We start from the raw sequence: 25,805 nt of genomic DNA on the forward strand, positions 1-25,805 counted from the left end.
CCTTGCCCGTAATCCATGATATTTAATACACAATGATGAAGTTTTAAGGTGATGGTGGGGTGGTCCAGAGCCAACGGCCAAGAAAGAATTCTTGAAGACATCTTTGGTGCAAAAAGGTGATTTTATTAAAGCACAGGGACAGGACCTGTGGGCAGGAAGAGCTGTCCTGACAGATAACTGATTATGTACCCTCAGGTTGGGAGGGGGTCAGGGGTAGAATAAGTCTGCCAGGAATTTTGGAAGCAGGGTTTCCAGGACCTTGAGGGGCTGGTGTTGCTAGGGAAATGCCACTTATCACCGTTTAGTAAAACCTCAGTCATGAGACCCTTCAGATGTAGGGTGGGGTTGCATATGCTTGGAGTATGTTTGCCAGCATGTATCTCAGGGCGGTTAAGACAAAGGAAGTAGACTTGCAGGATCCTGGGGGGGTCAGGGTAATGTTAAGCCAGGGTTCCCTTTGCCCCCAGCGAAGTGTCATCATTGAGGCAGCTGATCCCGTAGGGGGAGGTCATTCTATCAGTTTTAAGGACTTGTCGATGGGCTGTAGGCAGTAAGGGAATTTAATTTTTCATTTGCCTTAGTTTCCCACATCACCATGGCAAGCACTTAAACCCCTTTCTTTTGTTCTTGGACAGCCAGGAGTGTTCAAGGAAACACATGTCCCACCTGGGTGGGGGTGGGGGGGGATGGGGGGAGGCTATAACCTGTACTTTGCCCTCAGCTCACCCCACACAGGGTGGCAGAAATCACTCTGTCTCAACCACTGCCTACTTTTCCCATTCAGACTCCAACTTTTCCTTGAGCTAGGACTCCTTGGAGGAGAACTTTCTTGCCCAAGGTGACACAGCTACTGAGCGGCAGTTAAATAAAACCTCCAGACTCCCCATCCTCACTTCTGTTACTGACTTGATCCTGCCTGAAAATCGACAGCAAGTTTCTTGTGTTTTAATTAAAAGTAACAGGAGTTTCGTTCCTTTGGTTATAAAGGAAACAGGTTCAGCTTTTGCTGAGATGCTGTCCACCTCTTCATCCCAGATTCAAACCCAGCCTCTGCAACGCAGACCTCACATAGAGATTTTGGTCCCCATTTAGTTTTACTTGAATATTTTCCCTGAATTCGATCATCTCCATTGGCATCTGGGATCCACGTTCAGACCTCCAGGATTTTCTTTACTCTGGGTGCAAGTGTGAGGCATACGACTTATCCCTAAATCTGCAACTTTAAAATAATATTGCATATGTTTATGTAATATTTGTAGTTCACAAATGTCCTTCACATCAGTGATTCCATTTAGCCCTCCCAGCAAGCCGGTTACGCAGATAGGACACGCATTCCTTGCTCGAATTTGCAATGGAAAAGTGAGGTTCAGACAGGGGACATGACTTGGGCAGTGTCAGAATAGTGTAGACCTAGACCAAAAGTTTGAGTTTTTATTTCAAATCCATTTGTCTCTCCACTCTTAGCTCAATTCCCCATAAAACATGTTTGAGAATGGAGGAAAGTCCCAGAGAGACCACAGGCCTTTTGCATTTAATTTTCATCCACACGTGTTCTTAACCTGCTGACTTCCTTTCCCAAACTTGCTGAGGTCTGGGACTCTCCCCTGGTCTGGGCTGACTGTGGCCCCGAGAATTCCCCAGAGCCAGGCGGCCTGGCACACGGCCGTGTCACTGACCCCAGCTTTCTGCTCCAGGGAGAGCTCTGCTGCTTGGAGGTGAGGGTGGGAGGCAGTGAGAGGAAGGGTGTGTGCTCCCCAAGGCGGTGTTCTTGTCTCTTACTCCAGCTCTAATGGGCTGGGGGAGGGCGTGGGAGAGAGCTCCGTGTCCTGGCACAACTACCGGAACCTGAGGAACCTACACGGTTGGAAACCAGAGCCCTCCCACCTGCAGATTCTGCAGTCTGTGCCTCAGGCCCTTGCTCCCAGGGAAAGAATAAATATGCTAAATAAAAGATGCCCTTTGTCAACAATCATGCCCTGCGGCCATCACCAATGAAGTCCCAGATCTGTAAGGCTTTGAGAAAATACCTCCCTAGACCTCAGTTTACCCATTTATAAATCAAAAAATCACCTAAATCCTTTCTAAGGCGACATTCTCAGTTTTTTTGTCTCAGCTTTTGAGAGAGATTCTGAGCTCCTCCGAAGCTGAATTGATCAGTTGTTACCCCTAGGCGATTGGGAAGCAAAAGTAAGAATCAAGAAATTCTGTGGATTTTGAGTTCTCCTGTGGCATATAGGTTTTCCAGGCCACAGCTGTATATGTGAGAGCCAGATGCTCAGTAAAGTAGAAAGACTGGCCGGTCCAAGCCACCAGGCCAGGGCCAGACACAGCTACAACCGTACCCCCACAACTGTCTATCCACGTTGCAATCAGATCGGATGCAGAACAGATTCGCGGTTGAGACCACTTGGCTTCTCTATCACCCCTTCGCCTCTGGCACCCTATGAAGGGTCTGAGGGCACCAGAATAACACCAGGACTTGACCTAGAAAACCCCTGCAGTCACCCCAGGGACACCCAGGGACAAGGTTGGCTCTCTTTCTGCCTAAGATCAAGAGAGGCAGGACGTATTTACAGATGCAGTGATATGATGTTTGGAGTTTGCATCAAAATCATTCCGTGTGTCTGTGCAAGGGGGGAGGGCTGGGGGCACATGTGGATGTCGATGAAATTGGCCGGGAAATGTGCTGATCACGGCTGAAGCAAGTAGGAGGTATATGAGATCAATGATACTCTTCGCCCTGCTGCCTGCGTGTGTTTGAGAGTTTCCATAGAAAATATTTAATCAAAGGTAACAAGCTGGGAAGGGGGCTTCTTAAAATTAATGGATAGAAAAGGAATAGCACAGTTAGAGGGTAAATAAAAGAGATGAATGGAGCGGCAAGGGGAAGGAAGAAAGAAGACAGACAAATAGTGGGATTTTTGTGAGTAGTCACTAAGTCCTTACTCTGTGCCAGGCATTTCTAGGTATAAATTCTCACTAACGTTTATTTTAAAAGTCATCGTTATTATGTTCTTTTACAAAGAAGAAACTAATACACATACAAATTAAAATTGCTCAAAATTGCATAGCTAGAAAGAACTCAAAGCCAGTTCTGTTTAAGCCCTAAATCCCAACTTTTGTCCCTGGACACAACAGGCAGGGAGAGAAAGAGACAGCAGCCATAGACAGCGAAGGGTATAGAGTGAAGAAATGGAAACAAATGGGAGACAGAACAAGGCTCAGTGAGTTAGGCATCAGGGACCAGGTTGACAAGAAGCCCTTTCGAAGCCATTCCCAGATCGGTGGGCAGTCGGGGCTGATCCCTCTCCCCCGCCCCGGACTCTGAGGAGGAGGGTTAATCTTGCATCAGGATAAGTTAATAGAAATCTGTGATGCCATCTGGAGCTTGCTGTGAAGGAAACATGAATTCCATAGTTCCATCTCCTACTGGTGCAGGCACCCAGGAGAATCCACGACCTCCCAGACATTTGTGACTAGCCTTGCCACGAACTTCCTGTGTGTGTGTGTGTGTGTGTGTGTGTGTGTGTGTGTGTTCAAGCTAAATTATAGCAGAAAGGGAACAGGTGGGGAGGGATGTCTGATTGGCTGTCAGGTTAAGCATCCACTTTGGCTCACGTGGTGATCTCCTGGTCTGTGAGTTCGAGCCCCGTGTTGGGCTCTGTGCTGACAACTCAGAGCCTGGAGCCTGCTTTGCATCCTGTGTCTCCCTGTCTCTGCCCCTCCACCACTCACACTCTATCAAAAATAAATAAGCATTAAAAAATATTTTTTAAAGTTCAATTGCCTGGGTGGGTAAACTAAAATGGGCACCAATCTCAAAATGGCAATTCATATAAACTTAGACTGACTTTTGGTTGACATTAAGGCCAAAGTGAATAATAAAAAATAAAAATGAGTGAACTGATAGTGTTCCAAGGATATTATTAGAGAAAAGAATGCTACCTTGGACTATATTGATTAGTGCACAGTATTCCAAAAAATGTGCTTTATATTGATCGAATCAGACCTGAAATAGCGTTTCTACCTGCGGACAGAACAAATAAAAATGTAAATTAATACATCAGAGCATGTTCTAAGGAAGAGCGTCAGGATGTAAGCCGGCTTCCAGTAGGTATTTGTTGAATTATGAGGCAGGTAGTTAGACGTGCGTGAGGAGGGATAAAGCAGGTGCGGGCCACAACCTCCGAGCCACCTCCAAGGCATAACAGGACAGGAAAGGCTTAACCGCAGAGCCGGCTCAGAAGCCACAGCGGGGGCGGGGCGTGGGGTGGGGGGGGGGGGGGGGCGAGCTCCAAGAGCTGAGCATGCGCACAAAAGGTACAACTTGCCCTTCCGGTCACAGCAAAAGCTCGTTAGAAACCCATAAATACGCACTGCGTGAATAAATACAATTAGAACAATGCATCAGGGGCAGGCGCATGCTCCAAGCCAAAGTGTGATGCACCCACCAGCTGCCGGTCAAACAAGTCAATCCAAGCCCAATCTGCTCGTACACAAAGCAAATTTAAGAGGATGCGGCTAGAGCTTCCGGGGCCGGTCCCACTGTCGCTCCGCAGTGGCCCGCTCTCTCTGTTGCGTGAACGGTACGTAGCAGCCCTATGAACTATGCCCCCACTCTGGTGTCGGGTCTCCATCCTTCCACGCGTCTGGGTCAAGAACCGAGCGAGCCGGTAACGCAGAGAAACTAGATGAACTCATGAAGGGAGGAAGAAATGATCTGTCATCTGTCTGCCTCGATTCGGGCCCCCACAGGCCCTTTACGATGCAGCAGGCAGAGTGAACGTTGTAAAAATATTCGGTTAAATCTGACACGGTGTTTTCCCGCTTGCAGGTCCCAAGGCTGCTCAGAGAACGTACAGAATCCAAATGACCACGAGGCGCCCCGGAGTCGGAGCCCTCGCATCCTCCAGCCGCTCCGGTCTGTTCTGGGTCTTGCCAGCCACCTCCACCCGGCGCTGCCTCTCACTAAGTCTTGCCGTGTCCCAGGTCTCACCTCCCGGGTCCCCTGGATGGAGGGACCCCCTCTGACTCCTCCCGGTTACGCTGTGTGATCTCATCTGTGGTCTTCTTTCCAGGGCTTCTCAAATTCTGCAGCTTTCTTGTTTATTCCATGAAACGAGCATGCATCGATTTATGGTCTACCTACCCATGAGGTGTAAACGGCCTGAGTGCAGCTCACTCTGTCCAGCTTGTCTAAAAGTCACCTGCTTTGATTCATTCGGAGCTTAATAAACACTCGTCGGATGAATAGGCAGACCTCTAGATGTCTTAGAGTAATAGCTCATAGATCTGGTTGGCCGCACATAAGCCATTTTACAGATCTGTTGAAAACTATGGACTCCTCACTCTCTAGAAAAATGACGCTGCGCACTACGGTTATAACACCAAGGGGTTCCCGACCCCTCAATACTCTTGATGTCTATAGCGATGTTAGGTTTGCTTAAAATAGCAGGAACAGAAAATCTTTTCCTCTAAGGACATGAGTTTCATCCAGAAACTGAGAGTGGATGTTCTGGCCAAATATTTTTTCCAGTTCCCAATGTATTCAGAGCCTTTGAAACAAATACAGCTACCCCTAGAAGCTCAGAGTGTCTCTCTGGTCCTGAGCTAGTGGTTCAGGCTACAGCTTGAAAAACTGTAAGTCCGCGGCTGTGCCTGTCCGAGGCCCTACCTGCCCCCACTGAAGGAGACACACACACACATAGGCCTTCCGAGCTCTGAGAGCTAGTGCACAGAAGTAACATTCCGTGCTTGTACGTGTGCTGTGGCATCGAAGTGTGGTGCCCAGGACAGTTCCGTAACTGGTGACTTCGTACAAGCAAAGCTTGTGTAAAAAGCCTCTGTACGCTCCTCTATGCATATGCTAGGGCTTCCTGGGGACCTAGACCAATCAAGGCTCAGCATGCTAAGAACAAGGAGACAATAGTTCGAAAGCATGTCTTTGCTAGAAATCTAAGAAGTAGAATCACACGCACAGCAGATGCGTGGAAATATCTTGTAGGTCAGCAGGAATGCACAAGCAGGCTTTTCTGGTTGATCCTGTTACTCTGCTCTACGAGATCTGTATACTTTCAAATTTCAAATTTCATTTCATTTCAAATTTATAGTTGGTTTATAGCCCAGCATATGGTCAATTTTTGTAAATATTCCATGTGTGCTTTAAAATAATATGTATTCTGCAGTTGTTAGGTGTTCTATATATGTCTGCTAGGTCTAATTTGATAACTGTGCTGATTAAATCTCATATGCCATTATTCATGTTTTTCCTGCTTTTTCTCTTACTAAAAGAAGTATGTTAGAGTTTTCCACTATATGCAGATTTGTATATTTCTCTGTAGAGTTCTGTCAATTTTTAATAACTTTTTTTTTTTTCCTAGTAGGCTTCACACCCAGCACAGAGCCCAGTTCAGGGCTTGAACTCACAACACTGAGATCAAGACCAGGGCTGAGATTGAGAGTTAGATGCTTAACCAACTGAGCCACGCAGGTGACCCAGTTTCTGTCAATTTTTAATTTATATATTGTTAGTTATGCTATTAGGTGCTTACAAACTTACAGTAATTATATCTTCCTGGTGAATTATATGCTTAATCAGTACGAAAAATTTTTCTAAATCCTTTGTTATCCATTTTGCCTTAAAGTCTACCTTGTCTGTAAACAACATAGCAAATTTTATTTTGGTTTATTTATGCTTAATAACTTCTACCCTTTACTTTCAAGCATTATTTATCTTTCTGTGTTAGGTGTCTATTTTGTCTCTTCTGTTCTATATCCCATATTCTCTCATTCTAGTTTTCTTTTGAACTATTTGGTATATGTTTATTCCCCCTCCCCCACTCCCATAAGGTTGATGATTATATACACTTTGAACATTCTTTGAGATTACAAAATGCATCCGGGATATATGCATCCGGGATATATATCTGAATATATCATTCAGAGTCTATTCATAAATAGTTAATCTGCCTCATTTTACCCTCTTTCTTGGCAATGTAAAGACCTTAGAATTTTATAACACTATATCCAATCTCTTGAATTATATAATTATATGGTATATTACTGTTGTGATTAAACATAGGCATTACCTATCTAAATATATAAAGAAAAAGATGTTGTCCACATTGTCAATCTTCATAATACATTCACCATGATGGTTAATTTTTTGTTTCAACTTGATTGGGCCATGGGGTGCCCATATATTTTGGGTGAACATTATTTCTGAGTGTGTCTGTGAGGGTGTTTCCAGATGAGAGTGACATATATACATATTTTTTAATTTTTTTAATTTCATTTAAATCCAAGTTAGTTGACATATAGTGTAATAATGGTTTCATGAGTAAAATTTAGTGATTCATCACTCAGATGAAAGTAACATTTATTTATTTATTTTGAGAGACAGAGATAGCGTGAGTGGGGGAGGGGCAGAGAGACAGAGGGAGAGAGAGAATCCCAAGCAGGCTCTACACTGTCAGCACAGAGCCCAACGCGGGGCTCGAACCCACAAAACCGTGAGCTCATGACCTGAGCCAAAACCAACAGCCAGACGTTCAACCGACTGAGCCACCCAGGTGCTCCGGGAGTAACACTTAAATTGGCAGCATGAGGAAACCAGATTGCTCTCCACAACGTGGGTGGGCCTCATCCTATCTGTTGAAAGTCTAAACATAAAAAAAAAAAAAAAAAAAAAATGGCTGAGTAAGAAAGAATTCTTTCTCTCTGCCTGTCTTCGAGCTGGAGCACCAGTCTTCTGCCTTCAGACTCAGACTAGAACTACATCAGCTGTCCCGGTTCTCAGCCGGCTGATAGCCGATCTTGGGACTTCCCAGCCTCCACAGTCACATGAGCCGATTCCTTATAATAAATCACCCTCCCTCCCTCTCTGTCTCTCTACCTATACATATATACACAAACATAAATACACCTACATTGATACAGATATCTATATATTTATTTTTTAGATATCTACATATTTAATAGGAGATAAATGTAGATATAAAGAGGGATATATCTATATATTTATCTGTTTTATACATATCTCAAAGTGGCTTTGGAATTGGACAATGTGTGGAGACTCGAAGAATCTTGAGGTTCATGATAGAAAAAGCCCAAAATGCCTTACCTCACTGTTGCAGAAACAGAGATTTGAAAGGCTGCTTGTGGTAAGGGCTCAGAAGGAGGAACACGTCAAGAGCAACTGGAAGAAGGTTCGTGACCCCTTCCTGGCGCTGCTCCAACCTCTGCTCCCGTTGTCGTATCTGTCCTGTCTTCTTAGCAAAATCTCCCTGCTTCCCTCCCCTAAGAATGTGTGTGATTGTATTTAGTGCCCACTCAGACCATCCGGGGTAATCCCTTTATCCCAAGATCCTTAACTTGATCACATCTGCAAAATCTGCCAGATAAGATAACGTCTGGGTTCCGGGGATTAACACCTGAAATCTTTGGGGGCCGTTACTTCAGTTACCACAGGGTCCGGATTTGGGATCAGAACATACTTGAGTGTGAGTCCCAGCTCGACATATTACTCGGCCTGGAACTTGGGGAGCTATTTGTTTTTACTCTGTATTTATATCCTTACTTATAACACGGAGAAAGTATTAACCTTATGGTTATTCTGGTGATGCTTTCATAAGAAAATCTACCTAAATATTCCTGCTACTCAGTAAACAGGGAGTTGATGCAGACTGATTCTCCTCCCTTTCTGTTCCTCGTACTCTGTTCGCTCCTTCCCCTACCCCCCTGATGTCCCCTCTCCCCTCACCACTGCTCTATTTCTCCTATCTTCTCCCCTTCTGGTTCTGCCGCCCCTTCTGAAGCCTGTGTTTCTACTCTGCTCCTGCAGGTCGTGTCCAGAGAGAGGACGAGTTGCCCCAACATAGGCTGGGAGCTGCAGGGACCTCCCAGGCCAGAACTTGGCGTGAACCATTGGTGGAGAGTCCCCTGGAAGAGGTGACACTTCCCAGCTTCCCTTTGTGGCCCCTGACTTGACCTGATGGCACAGGGACAGAGACCAGTGCTTGCTTTTCAGGTAAGGCCACCCGAGGCCAGAGGGGCAATCGCTCCACTTTCTGGGCCTCTGAAAGCCCATATATGAATTCAAGAAGCTAAAATATTCAAGCATTAAAATTTTAGAGGTTTCCGAGTCAATACTTTCTCTTTCCAGTCTTCCCAAGGTGAAATCTGGTCAAATTAAATCACCAAGAGGTCTGGTGGCCTCCTCTTAAAAGATGTGGAAATATGGGGGCACCTGAGTGGCTCAGTCGGCTGAGCATCCTACTCTTGATTTAGGCTCAGGTCATAATCTCACGGTTTGTGGGTTCGAATCACGCGATGGGCTCTGTGCTGACAGCTCAGAGCCTGCTTGGGATTCTCTCTCTCTCTCTCTCTCTCTCTCCCTCCCTCTGCCCCTCCCCTGCTTTCTCTCTTCCTCAAAATAAACAAACAAGGAAACAACCCAAAAGATGTGGAGAAATGAAAAGATACAAAGTGTCAAAGGCAGTGAAGATGTTCATCTCATAGTCCCAGATCCCTGCCCAGGTGACAGGCTTTGGCTTGCAGTGTCCCTTCCTTCCCAGGGAGGAGGAAGGCCAGACTCACAGAGGCTCTGGGACATCACCTTGCTGGGGGGCAGCTGGGTCTATGGAGGACGAGTTGGTTAACTCTTGTGGCTGCCACGGGGTCTCCAGCGCCCACAGTTGTGCGTGGACACGGGGGTGCTCCCTGGAACATGTGGGTGGGAATAGTGGACGTCGGCTTCACCTGGGAAAGGGCACGTTCCCCTGCACATGTTGTTTCCTTTGTCTCACTGAACACAAGAATGATCTCTCGGAGCAGATGAGGGTGGGATCTCTGGCAATGTTGGCAGGGCCCCCGAGGACACAGTTTCAGGACCAGCGGCCCTCCTGAAGGCCACAGCCAGCCTGGATCTGAGGCATCCTCAAGGGTAAGGCTGTAGTAGTCATGAACTTGGACAGAAATGTAACAGCAAAATCATCACTCTTCTCAAAATCCAAATACGTGTTGTTAGTGCATTTAAAGAAGTCAAAGAAGTTTTAAAATCAAACAAAAAGTTAGATTTGAAGCCAAGTAACATTTCTTTTTTTTTTTGAGAGAGAGCAGGAGTGGGTGGGGAAGGGGCAGACAGAGGAAGAGAGAGAGAATCCCAAGCAGGCTCCATGATATCAGCGAGCAGCCCAATGTGGGACTTGATCCCACGAACCGTGCAGTCATGACCTGAACCGAAATCAAGAGTCTGACACTTAGCCGACTGAGCCACCCAGACGCCCCATGGCCATCCTTTTATAAAAAACGCCAGTCACATTGGATTAGGGGCCCACCTTACTCTAGTATGACCTCAACTTGTCACACTGGCAGCAATCCTATCTTCAAATAAGGCCACATTCCGAGGTCCAGGGGGTTAGGGCTTCAATATATCTTTTGGGGGAACATGATTCAGCCCCTAACACCCTATGATCTGGGGCAGATCACTGATCCCCTTAGGACCCCTCCCTATGATCTGGAGCAGATCATTGCCCCCCACCCCCACCCCAGGACCCCTCCCGATGTCCTGTAAACTGCTCAGTCCTGACTGGGTCACAGAAACAGCGATTGAGACAAACTGATCTGAGTCTCACCCTTTTCTGCCCTAGGCTTTAGCAGACCTGATCTTGGGTCCAGTTCAAGGCCTGGTCAAGCTCTTTAGGACCTGATTAGTATCTCAGGCCTCAGAGAGTTACCTCTGAAGTCTTATTTGATAGAACTGTGTCCCATTATTTTTGATAAAAATATGTAACTAATCTATCAAGAAACCTTTCAGGAACGATCCCAAAGTACTGGCCCAGGTTTTACCTAAGAGGTCAAGAATCAACACCCTGATAGGTGGACTTGGGGTTATGGAGCAAGTTCAATCTGCCAGAAACGTAGTATTTACAGAGTGAAGGATAGGCCCGGAAATTGGGCCGATGCCAAATCTGGAGTGCTCCATAGAATTTCAAATTAAAGGTGTAGGAATTAGGGAGGAACCAAAGCATTTTCAACATAAGAGTGGTGTCAACAAAGTTGATCTCCAGCAGATCATACAACAGAGGCGGAGCGTGGAGGAAGAGGGACACAGAAGACTCTGGAAGGAAGGAGACAAGGGATGGACCAAAGCAAAATTCCTGGAAGCAGGTCAGGATGCAGGCTCCGAAGGAGGAGAGAAGGGAAATGGAGCCCTGACATTCATTCCGGTGGACCGGAGACAGGTGCATCCTGCCTGGTGTGCGCCCCACACCTTCACTCCTGGTTGCTGGAGGCCCCAACCCAAGGCGCTCGAAAGTTCACGAGGAATGTTGGAACAAGACCTGGGGAGCTGGGGTTTGGGGCCATCGGCCCTACTGATGATCTGTGATGAAGGGTCCTCACCACTCAAGGGAGGGTTACTGTATGATGAGCAAATGTCCCCATGAGAGATGGTGGGGATTTAGTCACAACTGATGATCCATATGGGAGAAGACCAAGGGGCCTACAACAGGAACCCCGGGTTTGCTCTCATCTCACCATGACCCGCTGGTGACCTCCCTCCAGCCTCAGGTTCCTCGAGCACGAAGAGGAGTGTGTGAATGGCTGCTTGCCCGTGTCAGGCGCTGGGCTCAGTCCTGTATCGTTATCAGCACTGCTGAAGCCTAGCAGGTAGACACTATTAATTATGCCCATATTACAGATGAGAAAACTAAGGTTCAGAGACCTGAGCCTTTTCTGCGTCAAGGAGCTGGTCAGTGGTGCACAGGGGTCTTGAACTCAATGGTCTCCGGCACCTCATAGTCACCTCATAGTCTGCGGTTGGGCCATTATTTGGGGGCTGAGAGCGGGGAGAGGCCGGAGAGCCTGGGAGTGTATGTAGGCCTGCGCACCCCGCCCCCCCCGGAGGGAGCCTTCTGCTCAGCTGCTGCAAATGTCCTGGGGACCTGCAGGCTGGAACAGGGATCGGCGACCAGGCCAGTTTACAGGCCCCAGAGAAGAGCCGGGAGATCTGAGCCGACGGGAAGCGTGTCTTCCCAGAGAGTTCGCCAGCCTCGGGGTCAGGCGCAGAGGCGCGCGCGGGTGATCCTGGCAGAGGCGAGGAGGAAAGGGCTTATAGCCGAGAAGGAAGGACTTAGCACCTCCGTTCACAGGGGTCTTTAGCCGAGCCGAGCCGAGCCGAGCCGGCGGGCAAACCGGCGGGAGCAGGTGGGAGAGCGGGTGGGGGCGCCTCTCCACCCAGTCACACGCCTTGCAGCGCCCCCGCCCGGTGTCGGTTAGGGCCTCGCAATGACAGGTGTTTCGGAGGAAGCGGACAGGTGCTTTACAGAGGGAGACCCCAGCCCAGGGCCGCTCCGGACTCACAGTGTAGGTCGTTCTCTCCCGCGACCGCCCTGCAGGTGTGACCCCACCGCCCCCGGCTGCGCCACCTACGCGAACGAGGTCCTCTCGGGGGACATTCGGGCCCCGCGGCCAGACTGCGTCATTAGGAAACACAGTGTGCCGTGACTACCGATGGAGGTTTGGGACACAGGACCGAGAGGTACCGTCCTCCAGGACTGCGCTTCTCAAACTTTACTCCGCACACGAACCACGTGACGCTCGTTTTTGAAAAAGCAGACTCTGATTCAGTGGCGGCAGCTTCACTTCCAGAATGCGGGGAGCACCTAGGGGCGGCCGGTCACTTGGAGAGGGTGGGGACGGCACTTCCCGGTCCCAGAGAGTGGCCGCCGCCGCCACCCGCCCGGACACGTGCGCCAGAACAGGTGCAAGAAGTCTCCCGGATGCACCCGGGCTAGCGGAGGGCGGTAGGCGCGAGGGAGGGGCGAGCGGGCAGGGGGAGCGGGGAAGGCGAGGGGAGGAGGAGCGTGCAGGGGCAGCGGGGAGGGGACAGGGAGAGTGAGGAGGGGAGAGGGGAGGGGGCAGTTGCGTGCGCGTGCGTGTGTGTGCGTGTGTGTGTGTGTGTGTGTGTGTGTGTGTGTGTGTGTGTGTGCGCGCGCGCGCGCGTGCACGCCGCCCTGCGATTGGAGGGCGCGCCTTCGCCCCGCTCCCGCCGGGCGCTCAAAAGGGGCCGACGCTCCGGGGCAGCGCAGAGCCTCCTGGGCGAGCGCGCACCGGCCATGGCCCCGCCGCTCTGGGCTTCGTGCCTCATCCCCCTGTTCCTGGGAGGTCTCGCTCAGCCGGCCCCGAAACCGCAGACCATGAGGGTGAGTGTCCCGTTGGGGACCCAGCGGACCGCAGCGCCCGACGACTCACCTGGCCTGCGGGGCCTCGTCCGAGGCCGAGGTGTCCGGAGCCCTGCTGAGCGGCCCCCTGCCGGGCGGTGGTGCCACTGCAGGTGGGACCCAGGCTGCCTGGGCGCCGCGCCCGTGGTCTGGAGCTCGTGGGAAAAGAGCTAGCTGATGCCGGGATGCACTCTGGGGCGTCAGGGTCAGGGAACAGGGGCTTCTTTTTCCCGGGGAATAATAAAACACACAAGGCCAGTATTTGTTGGCCCAATGTAATTTTAGGGGACGTGGGCTGGTGAGCAGCGGTTGGGGGTGGGGTGGGGGTCCAAAGCTTGTACCAGAGGAGGAGGATTTGCTCTCAGGTCGCAAAGCTCCTGATGCCCGGAAGTCCCCATACTGGAGGTCACCAGCCACCCTGTAAAACATGTGTGTACGAGCCTTAGGACACAGGGTGGGGACTCCGTAGGTGCCTTGAGGTACCGGCAGATTTGAACTTTAAAACCAGACAAATTCATTCAAAAACAGCCTCACTTGTGGCCTTACACCAGTTACATCCCTTTTTCTTGGCCTCCCCCTCGTCTGTAGAAGGTGGAGAATACCGTGGTAAAGTGCAGGGACCCCCAGACAACAACCAGAGGGGAGGCCCCCCATGAACAGTCAAGAAAGAAGTCTTGAGACGTTTTCAGTGCAGAAGGGTGGTTTTTTTTTTTTTAACTTTTTTTTTTTTTTTTTTTTTTTTATTTATTTTTGGGACAGAGAGAGACAGAGCATGAACGGGGGAGGGTCAGAGAGAGAGGGAGACACAGAATCGGAAACAGGCTCCAGGCTCCGAGCCATCAGCCCAGAGCCTGACGCGGGGCTCGAACTCACGGACCGCGAGATCGTGACCTGGCTGAAGTCGGACGCTTAACCGACTGCGCCACCCAGGCGCCCCAGAAAGGTGGTTTTATTATAGCACAGGGACAGGACCCGGGGACAGGAAGAGCTGCACTGGGGTTGTGAGGAGTGACTGATCACAGGAGGTTGGGGGACAGCATAAGGGTCAGGAATTTGGAAGCAAGGCTTCCAAGACCTTGAGGGGCGAGCTGCTGTTACTATAAGGTTAGTTATTACTGTTTAGTAAGACCTCAGTCCTGAGACCCTCCAGATGTGTATTGATCCGTATGTTTGGTGACGATTGCTAACGTATATGTAGGGGGGTGTTTGTGGTTCGTGAAGTCACACTGACCAGAGCAAAGCTGCAGTGGTAAAACGTGAGAGGAAGTCTCGCAGGAGCTGTAGGAGTGTTACGGTCTACATGCCTCGGGAGCCCTGCCTGGAGACTGCGAGCCACAGCAAAATTCGGCCTTTGTTCGTTCTTCTCCCATCACCCACAGAGTTTCCGATTCCGCAGGTCTCGGGAGAACCCAGGAACTTCCGTTGCTAATATGTCCCCAGGTGATACTTGTCTAGGTCCGCAAACCACTTTGAGCGCTCTGCCATTGGTCCCTGTGATGTGTAAGATGATGCATATAAAATGCCCAAAGACTGGTAGCTGTTGTAAGACCGTTTCCCCTCTCTGAGAGGACAAGACGCAACCTGTGGGAGGCATCCGGTCTGTGCCAGCCACTACCGCCTGGTTGGGGTGGACTCGCAGCGGTAGAAAGCCATCCTCTGAATAAACGGCTGCATTTTAGGGTATCCTGATCCCTTCAGACTGGAGCAGAACTCACCTTGGAGTTGGGAAGGCCCACCCTTCAAGTGTACGGCTTTCTTGGGGTTCTGTATCCCACTTACGGGGTGATACCCACGTGAGAGACAAAAGCCAGGAGTTGTTGAGCCCAGACGTAGTAAGGTCGCATGAAGGCAAGAGGTGCACGCATCACAGCTCTTAGAATGATTTCAGTGTGTGTGTGTGTGTGTGTGTGTGTGTGTGTGTGTGTGTCTGTTACTGTTTATTTTTGAGAGACGGAGAGCATGAGCAGGGGAGGAGCAGAGAGAGAGGGAGACAGATTCCGAAGCAGGCTCCAGGCGCTGAGCTGTCAGCACAGAGCCCGACGTGGGGCTGGAACCCACCAATTGTGAGATCATGACCTGAGCTGAAGTTGGTCGCTTAACCCACTGAGCCACCCAGGCGCCCCTCCATGTGATGTTTTAAGTTAAGTAGCGAAAAAGGCAACTAGTAGGAAGGGTTTGCGTGGAGCCAAGGCAGAGGCACAGGAACACAGGCGCACGGATGACAGCATCTTAGGGGCTTTCGGAGGCCAGCGTTCCCAGACGTTTGGATCAACGTGTGTGCTCCGGTGTGGACGAACGGGCGGACACCTAGAGAAGGCACCTGCCCAGGGTCACCTCCTCCTCCAGGACAGTGAGGAAGCAGCTACAGACTCGAGAAGTGGACAGCATGTGGCCTTTCCTTGCGGAAGCTCGTCCATAGGCGGTCCCCTTACTGCTCCAGGCCGTCCTTTATGGACCAGATCCCTGGAGGCTCCCGCTCCATCGTTCTAGAATCCTCTGACTTCTGTGCAGTCTCCGGGGGTCTGACATCTCCTCAGACAAGAGCAGTCCAGCCTGTCACCCGGCCCGGTCTGCCTGGAACACGGCTGCTTGTGGGTGGGCAGCTCCTTCCCCTGTGTCCCATTTCATCCAGGAGCAGTCACGGCTGTCCACAACAGGGGGCAAGAAAGATGAGTTCTGCAGCAGTGGGCACCGCACTGGCAAGGCTCTGGGCACGGCCTCCATGGGACCCAGATGGAGAACACGTTATTGGCCCAGCTCTGGGGGAAGGAAATCACAGTTTAAGAACGTATAGATGAAAAATGGATGTAAAACCGCAGAGATCTCTTAAGCAAACTCTAGAAGGGCTGGGATGACTGGAGCATGGTGTTAGCGTGCAGTGTCAGAGCACAGGGGACACTCGTACTGATCTTCCAGGGACGGCTAGAGCGTCACACGTGCACACACACATACACACATGTTCGTGTGCACATACATACATGTGTGCGTGCATGCAGACATATACACACATGCATTCACATGCATGCACACACACGTGCACATAAATGCACATGTGTGTGCCTACACATATGTGCATGCGCATATATACACATGCACACACATACAAACATACACACATGCACATACAGGCACTTTTTTTTTTAAAGATTTTATTTTCAAATAATCTCTACACCTGAGGCACCTGGGTGACTCAGTCGGTTAAGCCTCTAACTTCAGCTCAGGTCCTGATCTCATGGCTCATGAGTTCGAGCCCCGCGTCGGGCTCTGTGCTGACCGCTCAGAGCCTGGAGCCTGCTTCAGATTCTGTTTCTCCCTCTCTCTCTGCCCCTCCCCCACTCATGCTCTGTCTCTCTTTCTCTCTCTCTCCTTCAAAAGTAAGTAAACATTTTTTAAAAATTAAATAATCTCTACACCAAATGTGGGCCTCAAACTCACACCCCCAAGATCAAGAGTCACATGCTCTACCGACGAAGCCAGACAGCCCCCCCACACACACACAAAAAGGAATGTCACTTACGAGACACACATTCTAGTGGTGGCCTCGCCATAACTAAAAATATTGCTGGAAAAAATGTCCTCAGTTCTTAGACTTCCACGGTACTGCATGAAAGACCGTCAAGCACTTTGCAAAAATCCACGGGTGTTGGGGATCATTGTTTATGTCAATATCATCTCATTATGGTTGTTTTTGTTACATTCCAGATGGATTGCTATACGGGGGTGACAGGCACCATCTACGAGTACGGTGCCCTCACGCTCAGTGACGGGGACTACATCCAGTTCAAGCAGTACGCGGGCAAGGTTGTCCTCTTCGTCAATGTGGCCTCCTACTGTGGCTTGACAGCTCAGTATCCTGGTAAGAACTCGTGTTTCAATTCTTTTGGAACCAGCTTTGTCAGATGGCCACATCCTAATTCCAGAGGTTTTCCCAATTTGCCATTGGGGGAGGGGGTGGTGATCACATGCGTCCGTCCCCCTCAGTCCTGCCACCACTCTACTCCTTGGGGGCCAACAGAATTATCTCCAGATCTGAGAAATAAGATTCTCCCGAAGATGCAGTCAGAGGCCAGGAACGTACCTGTCACCAAACGAGGTGGTTTGTTCCTCGACGCCCTGAGGTAGAACATTTACTGTGGGGAACCATGGGGCTCCTCAGTAAGAAGGTGCTGGAAAGAACTTATTTGAGAATCTGGGCTTGTGTTAGGTGCTCTGGGGCAGAATTCAAGGGGTGGAAGCTTTGCCCTGAACTGGATGCTGTCAGGAAGTGAAGAAGTGGGGACAGTTCTGTGACAATGATTAAGATACACCTTCATAGGGGCGCCTGAGGGGCTCAGTCAGTTAAGCATCCAACTTCGGCTCAGGTCATGATCTCGCGGTCCGTGAGTTCAAGCCCCGCATTGGGCTCTGTGCTGACAGCTCAGAGCCTGGAGCCCGTTTCAGATTCTGTGTCTCCCTCTCTCTCTGCCTCTCCCCCACTCATGCTCTGTCTCTCTCTGTCTCAAAAATAAAATAAAACATTTAAAAAAATTTAAAAAAAAGATACGCCTTCATAGGGGCACCTGGGGGGCTCAGTCGGTTAAGTGTCCGACTTCAGCTCAGGTCATGATCTCACTGTTCACGAGTTCGAGCCCTGTGTCGGGCTCTGTACTGACAGCTCAGGGCCTGGAGCCTGCTTCAGATTGTGTGTGTGTGTGTCTCTCTCTCTGCCCCTCCCCCACTCATGCTCTGTCCTTCTCTCTCAAAAATATACAAACATTAAAAAAAAAAATTGTCTCAGTAGATCCTATCTATGAGGTAGGAGGATAAAATAAGGCTAAAACTGTAGCCAGTGAAGAAGCAGAAGTCCCTTACATTGACAAGAATAGGGAAATTTGGGGCATTTTTGCAATTTGGACAGGGTTCATGTTTTGTCTGTGTGACAATGTGATTATGGAGCGGTCTTGTTTTGTCTTAAGTCCTCGTGGTCCCGTGTTGTGCGACACTGATGTCCTGTGTAACTGTACCAGGGAAACGCCAAGCCGTGGCTGGACTCCCAGGCCAGAGCCTGACTTTCAGGGGCCGCCTCTGTCTTTCTTGCCCGCTGGTGACAACAGCAGAGAGGACTGATCTCTGATCTTTTGGAAAACACTCGGGTTCCACGGCACTGCCACAGGACACAAGAGGGAGATGTGGTTTTCTAAGCGATGATCTTTGGTGTGGTGGCCGTTTGGGAAGATGCTGTGTCTCTCCAAACCTGGCCCGACCTTCTGCCACGCCTGAGGTGGATTCTTTCTTTCCGTGAGCTCCTGGGGAAGACTCTGGGTTCCCTGTTGGTCCAGACATGGTTATTTAAAGTTTTAGATGGATTGCAGTAGAGATAAATGCAGTTTCTGACACACCAAGAATTTTTCTGCCTTTTTAAAATGCTTGTTTTCAAGGTTAATTCAAAAGGTTAAGTGCACCAAACGCTACAAAGAACGGAATCAAAATAATACACGAACAGCTTTTAAGAAGAATGTCCCACATGTTGACATGTCCACATTGGTATCTATTCAACTGATCAAAAACAAATTTCCTGGGCGCCCAGCCTGGGCGGCTTAGTCGGTTGGTTAAGCGTCTGACTCTTGATTTCAGTTCAGGTCGCAATCCCGTGGTGTGTGAGATCGAGCCCCATGCTGTCAGTGTGGAGCCTGGTTGGGATTCTCTCTCTTTCCCTCTCTCTGCCCCTTCCCTGCTCCCTCTCTCTCTCTCTCTCTCTCTCTGTCTCTCAAAATAAATAAATTTTTAAAAATTTTTAAATAGAAAGTCCCATCGATTTGTCCTTTTTTCTTTTTATTCCCATCAATTTGTCTTAATGAAACTTCAATAATAAGAAATCCAAGAACTTTCTCTTTTTTTTTTTTTTAAGTTTTAATTTAAGTAATCTCTATACCCCATGTGGGGCTTGAACTCACAACCCCAAGATCAAGAGTCTCACACACTTCTGACTGAGCCAGCCAGGCGCCCCCAGGAATTTTCTCTTTTAACACCACTTAAATTTAAGTACATTGCAACCTCATCTCTAAGATACGTGGTTCACTATATTTTGATATTTTATTTTATTTTATTTTATTGTTTAATGTTTATTTTGAGAAAGAGAGAGAGAGAGAGAGAGTGCAAGTGGGGAGGGGCAGAGAGAGGGAGACACAGAATCCAAAGCAGGCTCCAGGCTCTGAGCTGTCGGCACAGAGCCCGACTCAGGGCTTGAACTCACAAAGCATGAGATCATGACCTGAGCTGAAGGCAGATTCTTAACTGACTGAGCCACCAGGTGCCCGTAAATTTTGATATTTTAAAATTAATACTTAGCAGGTGCTATGGTCTGAATGTTTGTGTCCCCCCAAAATTATATGTTGAAATCCCAATGCCCAATATGATGGTGATAGGAGATGGGGCCTTCAGGAGGTACTGAGGTCATGAGAGTGGAGCCCCCATGGAGGGATTAGACCCCACAGAACACCCAACCCTTGCACCGTGGGGGGACACAGGGAGAAGGTCACAAGGGTGGGACCCCCATGGAGGGATTAGACCCCACGGAACGCCCAGCCCTTGCACCGTGGGGGGACACAGGGAGAAGGTCACGAGGGTGGGGCCCCCATGGAGGGATTAGACCCCACGGAACGCCCAGCCCTTGCACCGTGGGGGACACAGGGAGAAGGTCACGAGGGTGGGGCCCCCATGGAGGGATTAGACCCCACGGAACGCCCAACTCTTGCACCGTGGGGGACACAGGGAGAAGGTCACGAGGGTGGGGCCCCCATGGAGGGATTAGACCCCACGGAACGCCCAACTCTTGCACCGTGGGGGACACAGGGAGAAGGTCACGAGGGTGGGGCCCCCATGGAGGGATTAGACCCCACGGAACGCCCAACTCTTGCACCGTGGGGGACACAGGGAGAAGGTCACGAGGGTGGGGCCCCCATGGAGGGATTAGACCCCACGGAACGCCCAACTCTTGCACCGTGGGGGGACACAGGGAGAAGGTCACGAGGGTGGGGCCCCCATGGAGGGATTAGACCCCACGGAACGCCCAACTCTTGCACCGTGGGGGACACAGGGAGAAGGTCACGAGGGTGGGGCCCCCATGGAGGGATTAGACCCCACGGAACGCCCAACTCTTGCACCGTGGGGGGACACAGGGAGAAGGTCACGAGGGTGGGGCCCCCATGGAGGGATTAGACCCCACGGAACGCCCAGCCCTTGCACTGTCGGGGGGGACACAGGGAGAAGCCGGGCAGTGTGCAGTCTGTAGAGTAGAGAGTCTTTGCCGGAAACCACCACAACGACACCATGACCTCCGGCTTCCAGTTTTCAGTTCTGTGAGCAATACACTGTTATTGTTCATCAGCTTCTAGGTCTATGGTATTTTGTTACAGCAGCCTACAAGGGCTAACACGGACGGGGCTGCTTGATTTAGGCAAAATTATATGAATTTTATAATTATATCTAATATATATTATAATTATATGTATATAATTATATAATGTACATAATTTAATTAAATATAATATTTAAAATAAATTATATAGTTATATGTAACATAAAAGTATATTATATATATTATAATTAGTTAATTTTCGAAGAACCACAAAAAAAAATGGTTCACATTCACCAAGGGACTCTAAAGACTTTTTAAATTTAGTGGTGAAATTGTGTATAAAAAGATACTCTCAAAAGCACAGATTATGAAAAGATCTTACATTTAAAATAGTTTGGGGGGGGGTCACTTTATATTTATTATTTTTTTATGTACAATTGGCCCTAGGAAAAACCCTGAAAAGCTACAGACTAAATTTTTACTTAATTTTTACAACACCTCAGGATCTAATTATAAGAGCCTAAATAACAGTTTAATATCACTTAGCAAGTAGCAATTTTCTCCCTTCAAACAGTTAAATTGGAAACAATATAGTAAGTTTAAAAGTTATGACATTTAGGGGTGCCTGGCTGGCTCAGTTGGTAGAGCCTGTGACCTTGATCTCAGGGTCATGAGTTCAAGCCCCACACTGGGCATGAAGCCTACTTAAATTAAAAAAGCAAAAACAAAGTTGTGATGTATAAACAGCAATTCCGTGGAATGAGAATCTGCTTTTAAATGTTCAGTTTTAATTTAAATTTGTTCTGAAAAGGGACTGTATTCACAACATTTAAAATGTAAAAGATACAAAAGGCTTTAACAGTGCAAACATCCACATTTCTTTCTTTTTGGGAAACCACTGTTATCCGTTTAGGGTGTAGACTTTCATAAACCTCTAATGTCTATGCAGGCAGATACCTCTCTCCTGTAGAAATACACGAATACACACGTGCAGTCCCGCACCTTGCTTTTTCACATAATCAAGCATCTTGGATGTTATTGTGTATCAGTGCGTGATGAGTTTCCTCATCTACTCGAAGGCATAGTTTCCACTCTGTTGCTGCGATATAATTTATTAAACTAGCGCATGAGAATCGTAAAAAGCGTCTCATTCACACTTTACTCCAGATGGGGAAATTGAGAGAGTTAAAGGAATCCGCCGAAGCATTAGAGCCAGGATCGGCTAGGTGTTTCTGCCACAGGAAGGGACTGTTCTTGAGGGTTAAAGACAAAGGTGAGTACGGACGGTCGCTGAAGAAACATACACAAACAGGAAGGCACTGTCACTTAAGAAGAGGTTTTGGGGGGAGGCAGCCGCGGCAGAGCACAGGGCGGAGTCTGCGTGGACTGACTGGCACTGGTAATGCGGACCGAATACGTGGGGACTGAGAGTGGCTGACGATGAGATGCTGGCAGGGTCTGGACACAAGTCAGCAGCTTCTGGCAGCAGGAGAGCACAGGAGTTTGTGGTCTGGAATCCCCGTGAGCGTTCCAAGGAAGCAGAGTAAACAAGAGGGGAGAGAATGCTCTGGAACCAGGCTCTGAATTTCTGCGCCCAGGTGACAGTACCCGAGAGTGCTCCTGGGAGGAGGCCTGGGCATCAGGTGTGTGGTCATGGGGCATCGTGGGGGGTGAGTAGCTTGTCCATTTTGTTTGCCTTTGCCTTGAAAATTTTTGGCCAGTCAGTCAGTCTACCACTAAGGAAGGGGGCAGTGGCATTTAAATCTTACTTCCACTCAGAATCACACAGGCCCCCGCCCCTGCCCCTTTCCTCACCCCTGCCCCACAGGGCTAACCGACCTGTGCTTTCTAACAAGCACCCCCACTGGATGACGCAGCAGAGCCACTTACGGGAACCACCACACAAGAACAATGGCCGCTGTTTGGGTCTGTTTCTGGAAACTTCCGTTCCGGCTTCTTGCTCTGCCTCCTCAGTCTCTGTAACCTTGAACTTCTCGCTCATAGTCCTCAGTTTATTCATATGATCAATGGATCCATCCAGTGGTCTTTCCCTGTGCAGGGTGGCCTGCAGGCCAGTCTGCCCATGCTGCTGTCTTCCCACAGAACTGAACGCACTTCAGGACGAGCTGAAGCACTATGGCGTGGTCGTGCTGGGCTTTCCGTGCAACCAGTTTGGAAAACAAGAACCAGGAAAGAACTCAGAGATCCTTTCTGGGCTCAAGTGAGTGCCTGCTGGGACCCTGCAGAGACCCTGCCAGGATTTCCCTTCCTCCTTCTGCCTGGAGGCCGGCTTCCTCTAGAAACTTCCAGGGTGGGTGGAGGATCGTTGGGTCCAAAAACATCATTGTGAAGCTTTGCGTGCAAACTTGCCTGCTGGCCGTGCTCAAGCATTCGCTCTGCCTTGAGCTCCTTGATAATGACATGAGGGGAATGTCCAATGGAAAAGAAGTACGGGACGACGGCAGGAATGTGGGCAATAAAAATGAATCGGGATCCTGACCTTAAAATATGCCTTCCAGTTTTCTTGGAAGTCTCTACTGGCTCCATAATGCATGACGTCCTGACTCCCAGAGACCTCTCTTTCCTCACCTTCCCTGTCTTCCGTGTCTCCCTCTTTATCCTAACTTTTGTGGTAGAGTTATGGTGGCCTTCGCCATCCCTCCTTGTCCTAACTTGCGCCCTCTTGGGAACACGCTGGTTCATTGCAGGTATGTGCGTCCAGGTGGCGGCTTCGTCCCCAGCTTTCAGCTCTTTGAGAAAGGGGATGTGAATGGAGAAAACGAACAGAAGGTCTTTACCTTCCTGAAGGTGAGTGCCCACACACCTGGCAGGCGTTGGTCATAGGCAGAGATGCCCCGAAAGCATGGGGCTCGTTTCGGATCGAGGTTGGACTCCTTGGAAAGAAATGCCTAGATAAGTTCAAGAATCATGGCAATGTCCACGGTGAGGCTTGAGCTTCAACTACAGGAAACGTAACCTGTGACAGTCCTGATGTGGACCAGCGCCCCTTACTGAAGGGTAGCGATTCACTCTTCGGTGGTCGTTTATGGAATCCCCATAGGTATGAGGATCTCTGCCCACTGGGAGCCCAAAAGTGCTAATAGGGCCCAGCCCTTCCCTGGAGGCTCCTCTCCAGTCAGGGAGACGGACATGGAATTCATGGAATTCATAACGTAGAGTGCGTATGGCAACTTGTCTTAGCGTCACCGAGTCTTAGAACCACCCAGGTTCTCTTAGGCCACAGGTTCCCACATGCTGGTCTGCCAAACAAGTCTGGTCCCTGTTGAAATTTTCACCCATCCATTGCAAACTGAAGAAAAAAAAAAAAAGGCAATGTGGGGAGTTTTTCGCAAAGCTCAGCTCCTTGAATCTAAAAAACCATCATTTATTCTGATATTAAGTTATTTGTTAAATCCTATAAATTGCCATTTCTGTTGCTCAAAAGTGGTGATGCTATTGATATTTCTTCGACCTAATCCTTTCAAAGTCTGCTAATTTTAAATTTTACAGTTAGGTAGACTTTTGATTTTTCTTACTGTCAAAATAAATGTGGGTTATTCTACATTCATCTCCGGAAAATAGTTATTAAACCTTTACCACCCTATGCAGCCCCAAACTCTGGGAACCGCAACTCTAAACCGAAACATTTCTCTTTTCGGGTAAGAAAACCAAAGCTATAGAAATGGTAGGACTTGGCAAAGAAAACAGAAGCTATTATTTTACTGAAGCACCATGATATAACCATGGGAGAGGCAGACTGGGAAGGGAGGAGTATTTTCTGTCATACTGTCTAGCTCTTGGTTGTTGTACTGGTGATGTTGCATTGAAATGTGTGGTTCACTGGGGGCACGTGGATGGTGGGTACTCTGGGGCTCCAGATAAAACTGGACCTTACAGAAGCACGGGGGAAAAAAAAACTTTTCTCTTTTTCATCTCTCTGCTCCAGAACTCCTGCCCTCCGACCTCGGATCTTTTGGGCTCACCAGACCAGCTGTTCTGGGAGCCCATGAAGGTCCACGACATCCGCTGGAACTTTGAGAAGTTCCTGGTGGGGCCCAACGGGGTCCCTGTCATGCGCTGGTTCCACAAGGCTCCCATCAGCACCGTCAGATCGGACATCCTGGAGTACCTGAAGCAGCTATAAACCAAGTAGAAAGGCCCAGAGGCCGTCAGAAAAAGCCACCTGCCTCCCACCTGAAGGACGTGGTTGAACACTGGGTCCATCTTTGCTCCACATGCCTTCCTACCCAGCGTCCCTGTGACCCCGCCATCCTGGATATGCGTGCGTGTTGGTGTGCGTGTGTTCGTGCGTGTGCTTGAGAACAAGGCAACGAAAACCTATCTCCCCAGCTCTCTGCTCCCCGAATATCAGGTTTTTTCCACTGCATTGCAAAGGAAAAGCAGATTTCGGGGTAGATGGCTCAGACTACCAAATATCCCTGAAAAAGGTGATCCCCAGGAGTCTGGCATCTGTCCTTCCCCATCCTGGAGGTTTGAAGAAAGCAGGAACTGGCAGTGAGACCCTCAAGACCCCCTTCATAACCTCTCCTGTCCTTGAAGATAGCCCTGGGGTAGAAGCTCTTCCTCTCCCAAGTGAGGCCTTCTGTCCCCCACACCCTGCACACTCCTACAGGGCCTCTGAAGTCCGGGTGAGGGTGGAAACCTGGGGTCCCTGAAGGAAGGCAACTCCCTGATGGGGGCCCCCGGCCCCTCTGGGTTGGACCTACCCAAGCTTCCTTGGCCCCTGTCCCTTAGTGGTTCCAGGGCAGGGATGTCCCTTCATTCTGAAGTTGGGGCTTTGTCCTCACCCTGAGCCTCCCCCGCCACACACATACCTCTTCTCATCACTGACTCAAATAAAGGAAATTCTGCAGCAGAGTTGGTTTCCCGAGGTGTCTCCCCGCTCCCGGATTACATCCCTGCACCCTCAGTATTTTGTATTTCCCACATGCACTCTGGATGCTTCCCTGGCCCATCCAGACACCAGGTGGGGCTGGCGGCTGTAACCGTGGACACTGACCTTGCAGAGGCAGCCGCCCCCTCCCACTGGGGTCTCCTGGGGGCCTACATGTGAGGTAGCCCTGCTTCTCTCCAAAGACACAAACATTCTGTCTGTAAAATTCCTGCTCACAGTTAAAAATCTAAAAACACAGAAAAATGGAAGAAAAGTGAAACAAAATGCCCCCCAATCAGGGGCAAAGAACGTGCTGGGATGCCCCGTCCAGCGGCTGTTTTATCACCGGGGT

General features: G+C 49.5%; 1 protein-coding gene across 3 annotated transcripts; it reads left to right on the top strand.

The window, feature by feature from the left end:
• The first annotated feature begins 4,293 nt into the window (after positions 1 to 4,293).
• GPX6 (glutathione peroxidase 6) lies at positions 4,294 to 25,494 on the top strand. 3 transcript variants are annotated; one of them, XM_060614199.3, is made up of 9 exons: positions 4,294 to 4,586; positions 4,835 to 4,989; positions 6,384 to 6,490; positions 8,046 to 8,207; positions 8,843 to 9,028; positions 16,926 to 17,079; positions 22,663 to 22,780; positions 23,268 to 23,367; positions 24,506 to 25,494. In XM_060614199.3, the coding sequence occupies exons 5-9, from the start codon at positions 8,993 to 8,995 to the stop codon at positions 24,701 to 24,703; spliced, it is 606 nt and encodes a 201-aa protein (XP_060470182.1). In that variant the 5' UTR covers positions 4,294 to 4,586; positions 4,835 to 4,989; positions 6,384 to 6,490; positions 8,046 to 8,207; positions 8,843 to 8,992; the 3' UTR covers positions 24,704 to 25,494. The 3 variants fall into 3 exon arrangements, with proteins under 3 accessions (XP_060470182.1, XP_060470180.1, XP_060470179.1); XM_060614197.3 differs by lacking the exon at positions 4,294 to 4,586 and adding an exon at positions 4,627 to 4,673; XM_060614196.3 differs by lacking the exons at positions 4,294 to 4,586; positions 4,835 to 4,989; positions 6,384 to 6,490; positions 8,046 to 8,207; positions 8,843 to 9,028 and adding an exon at positions 13,043 to 13,205.
• The last annotated feature ends 311 nt before the right edge of the window (positions 25,495 to 25,805 follow it).

Source organism: Panthera onca, chromosome B2 (assembly GCF_046562875.1).
Source record: "Panthera onca isolate mPanOnc1 chromosome B2, mPanOnc1 haplotype 2, whole genome shotgun sequence".
Classification (NCBI taxonomy): Eukaryota; Metazoa; Chordata; class Mammalia; order Carnivora; family Felidae; genus Panthera; species Panthera onca.

Bases quoted from the DNA above. Each gene is read 5' to 3' on its own strand.
- GPX6 (XM_060614196.3), top strand. From the start codon at position 13,119: ATGGCCCCGCCGCTCTGGGCTTCGTGCCTCATCCCCCTGTTCCTGGGA. The intron at 22,781-23,267 runs GTGAGTGCCTGC...GGTTCATTGCAG, and splicing joins GAGATCCTTTCTGGGCTCAA to GTATGTGCGTCCAGGTGGCG. The intron at 23,368-24,505 runs GTGAGTGCCCAC...TCTCTGCTCCAG, and splicing joins AGGTCTTTACCTTCCTGAAG to AACTCCTGCCCTCCGACCTC.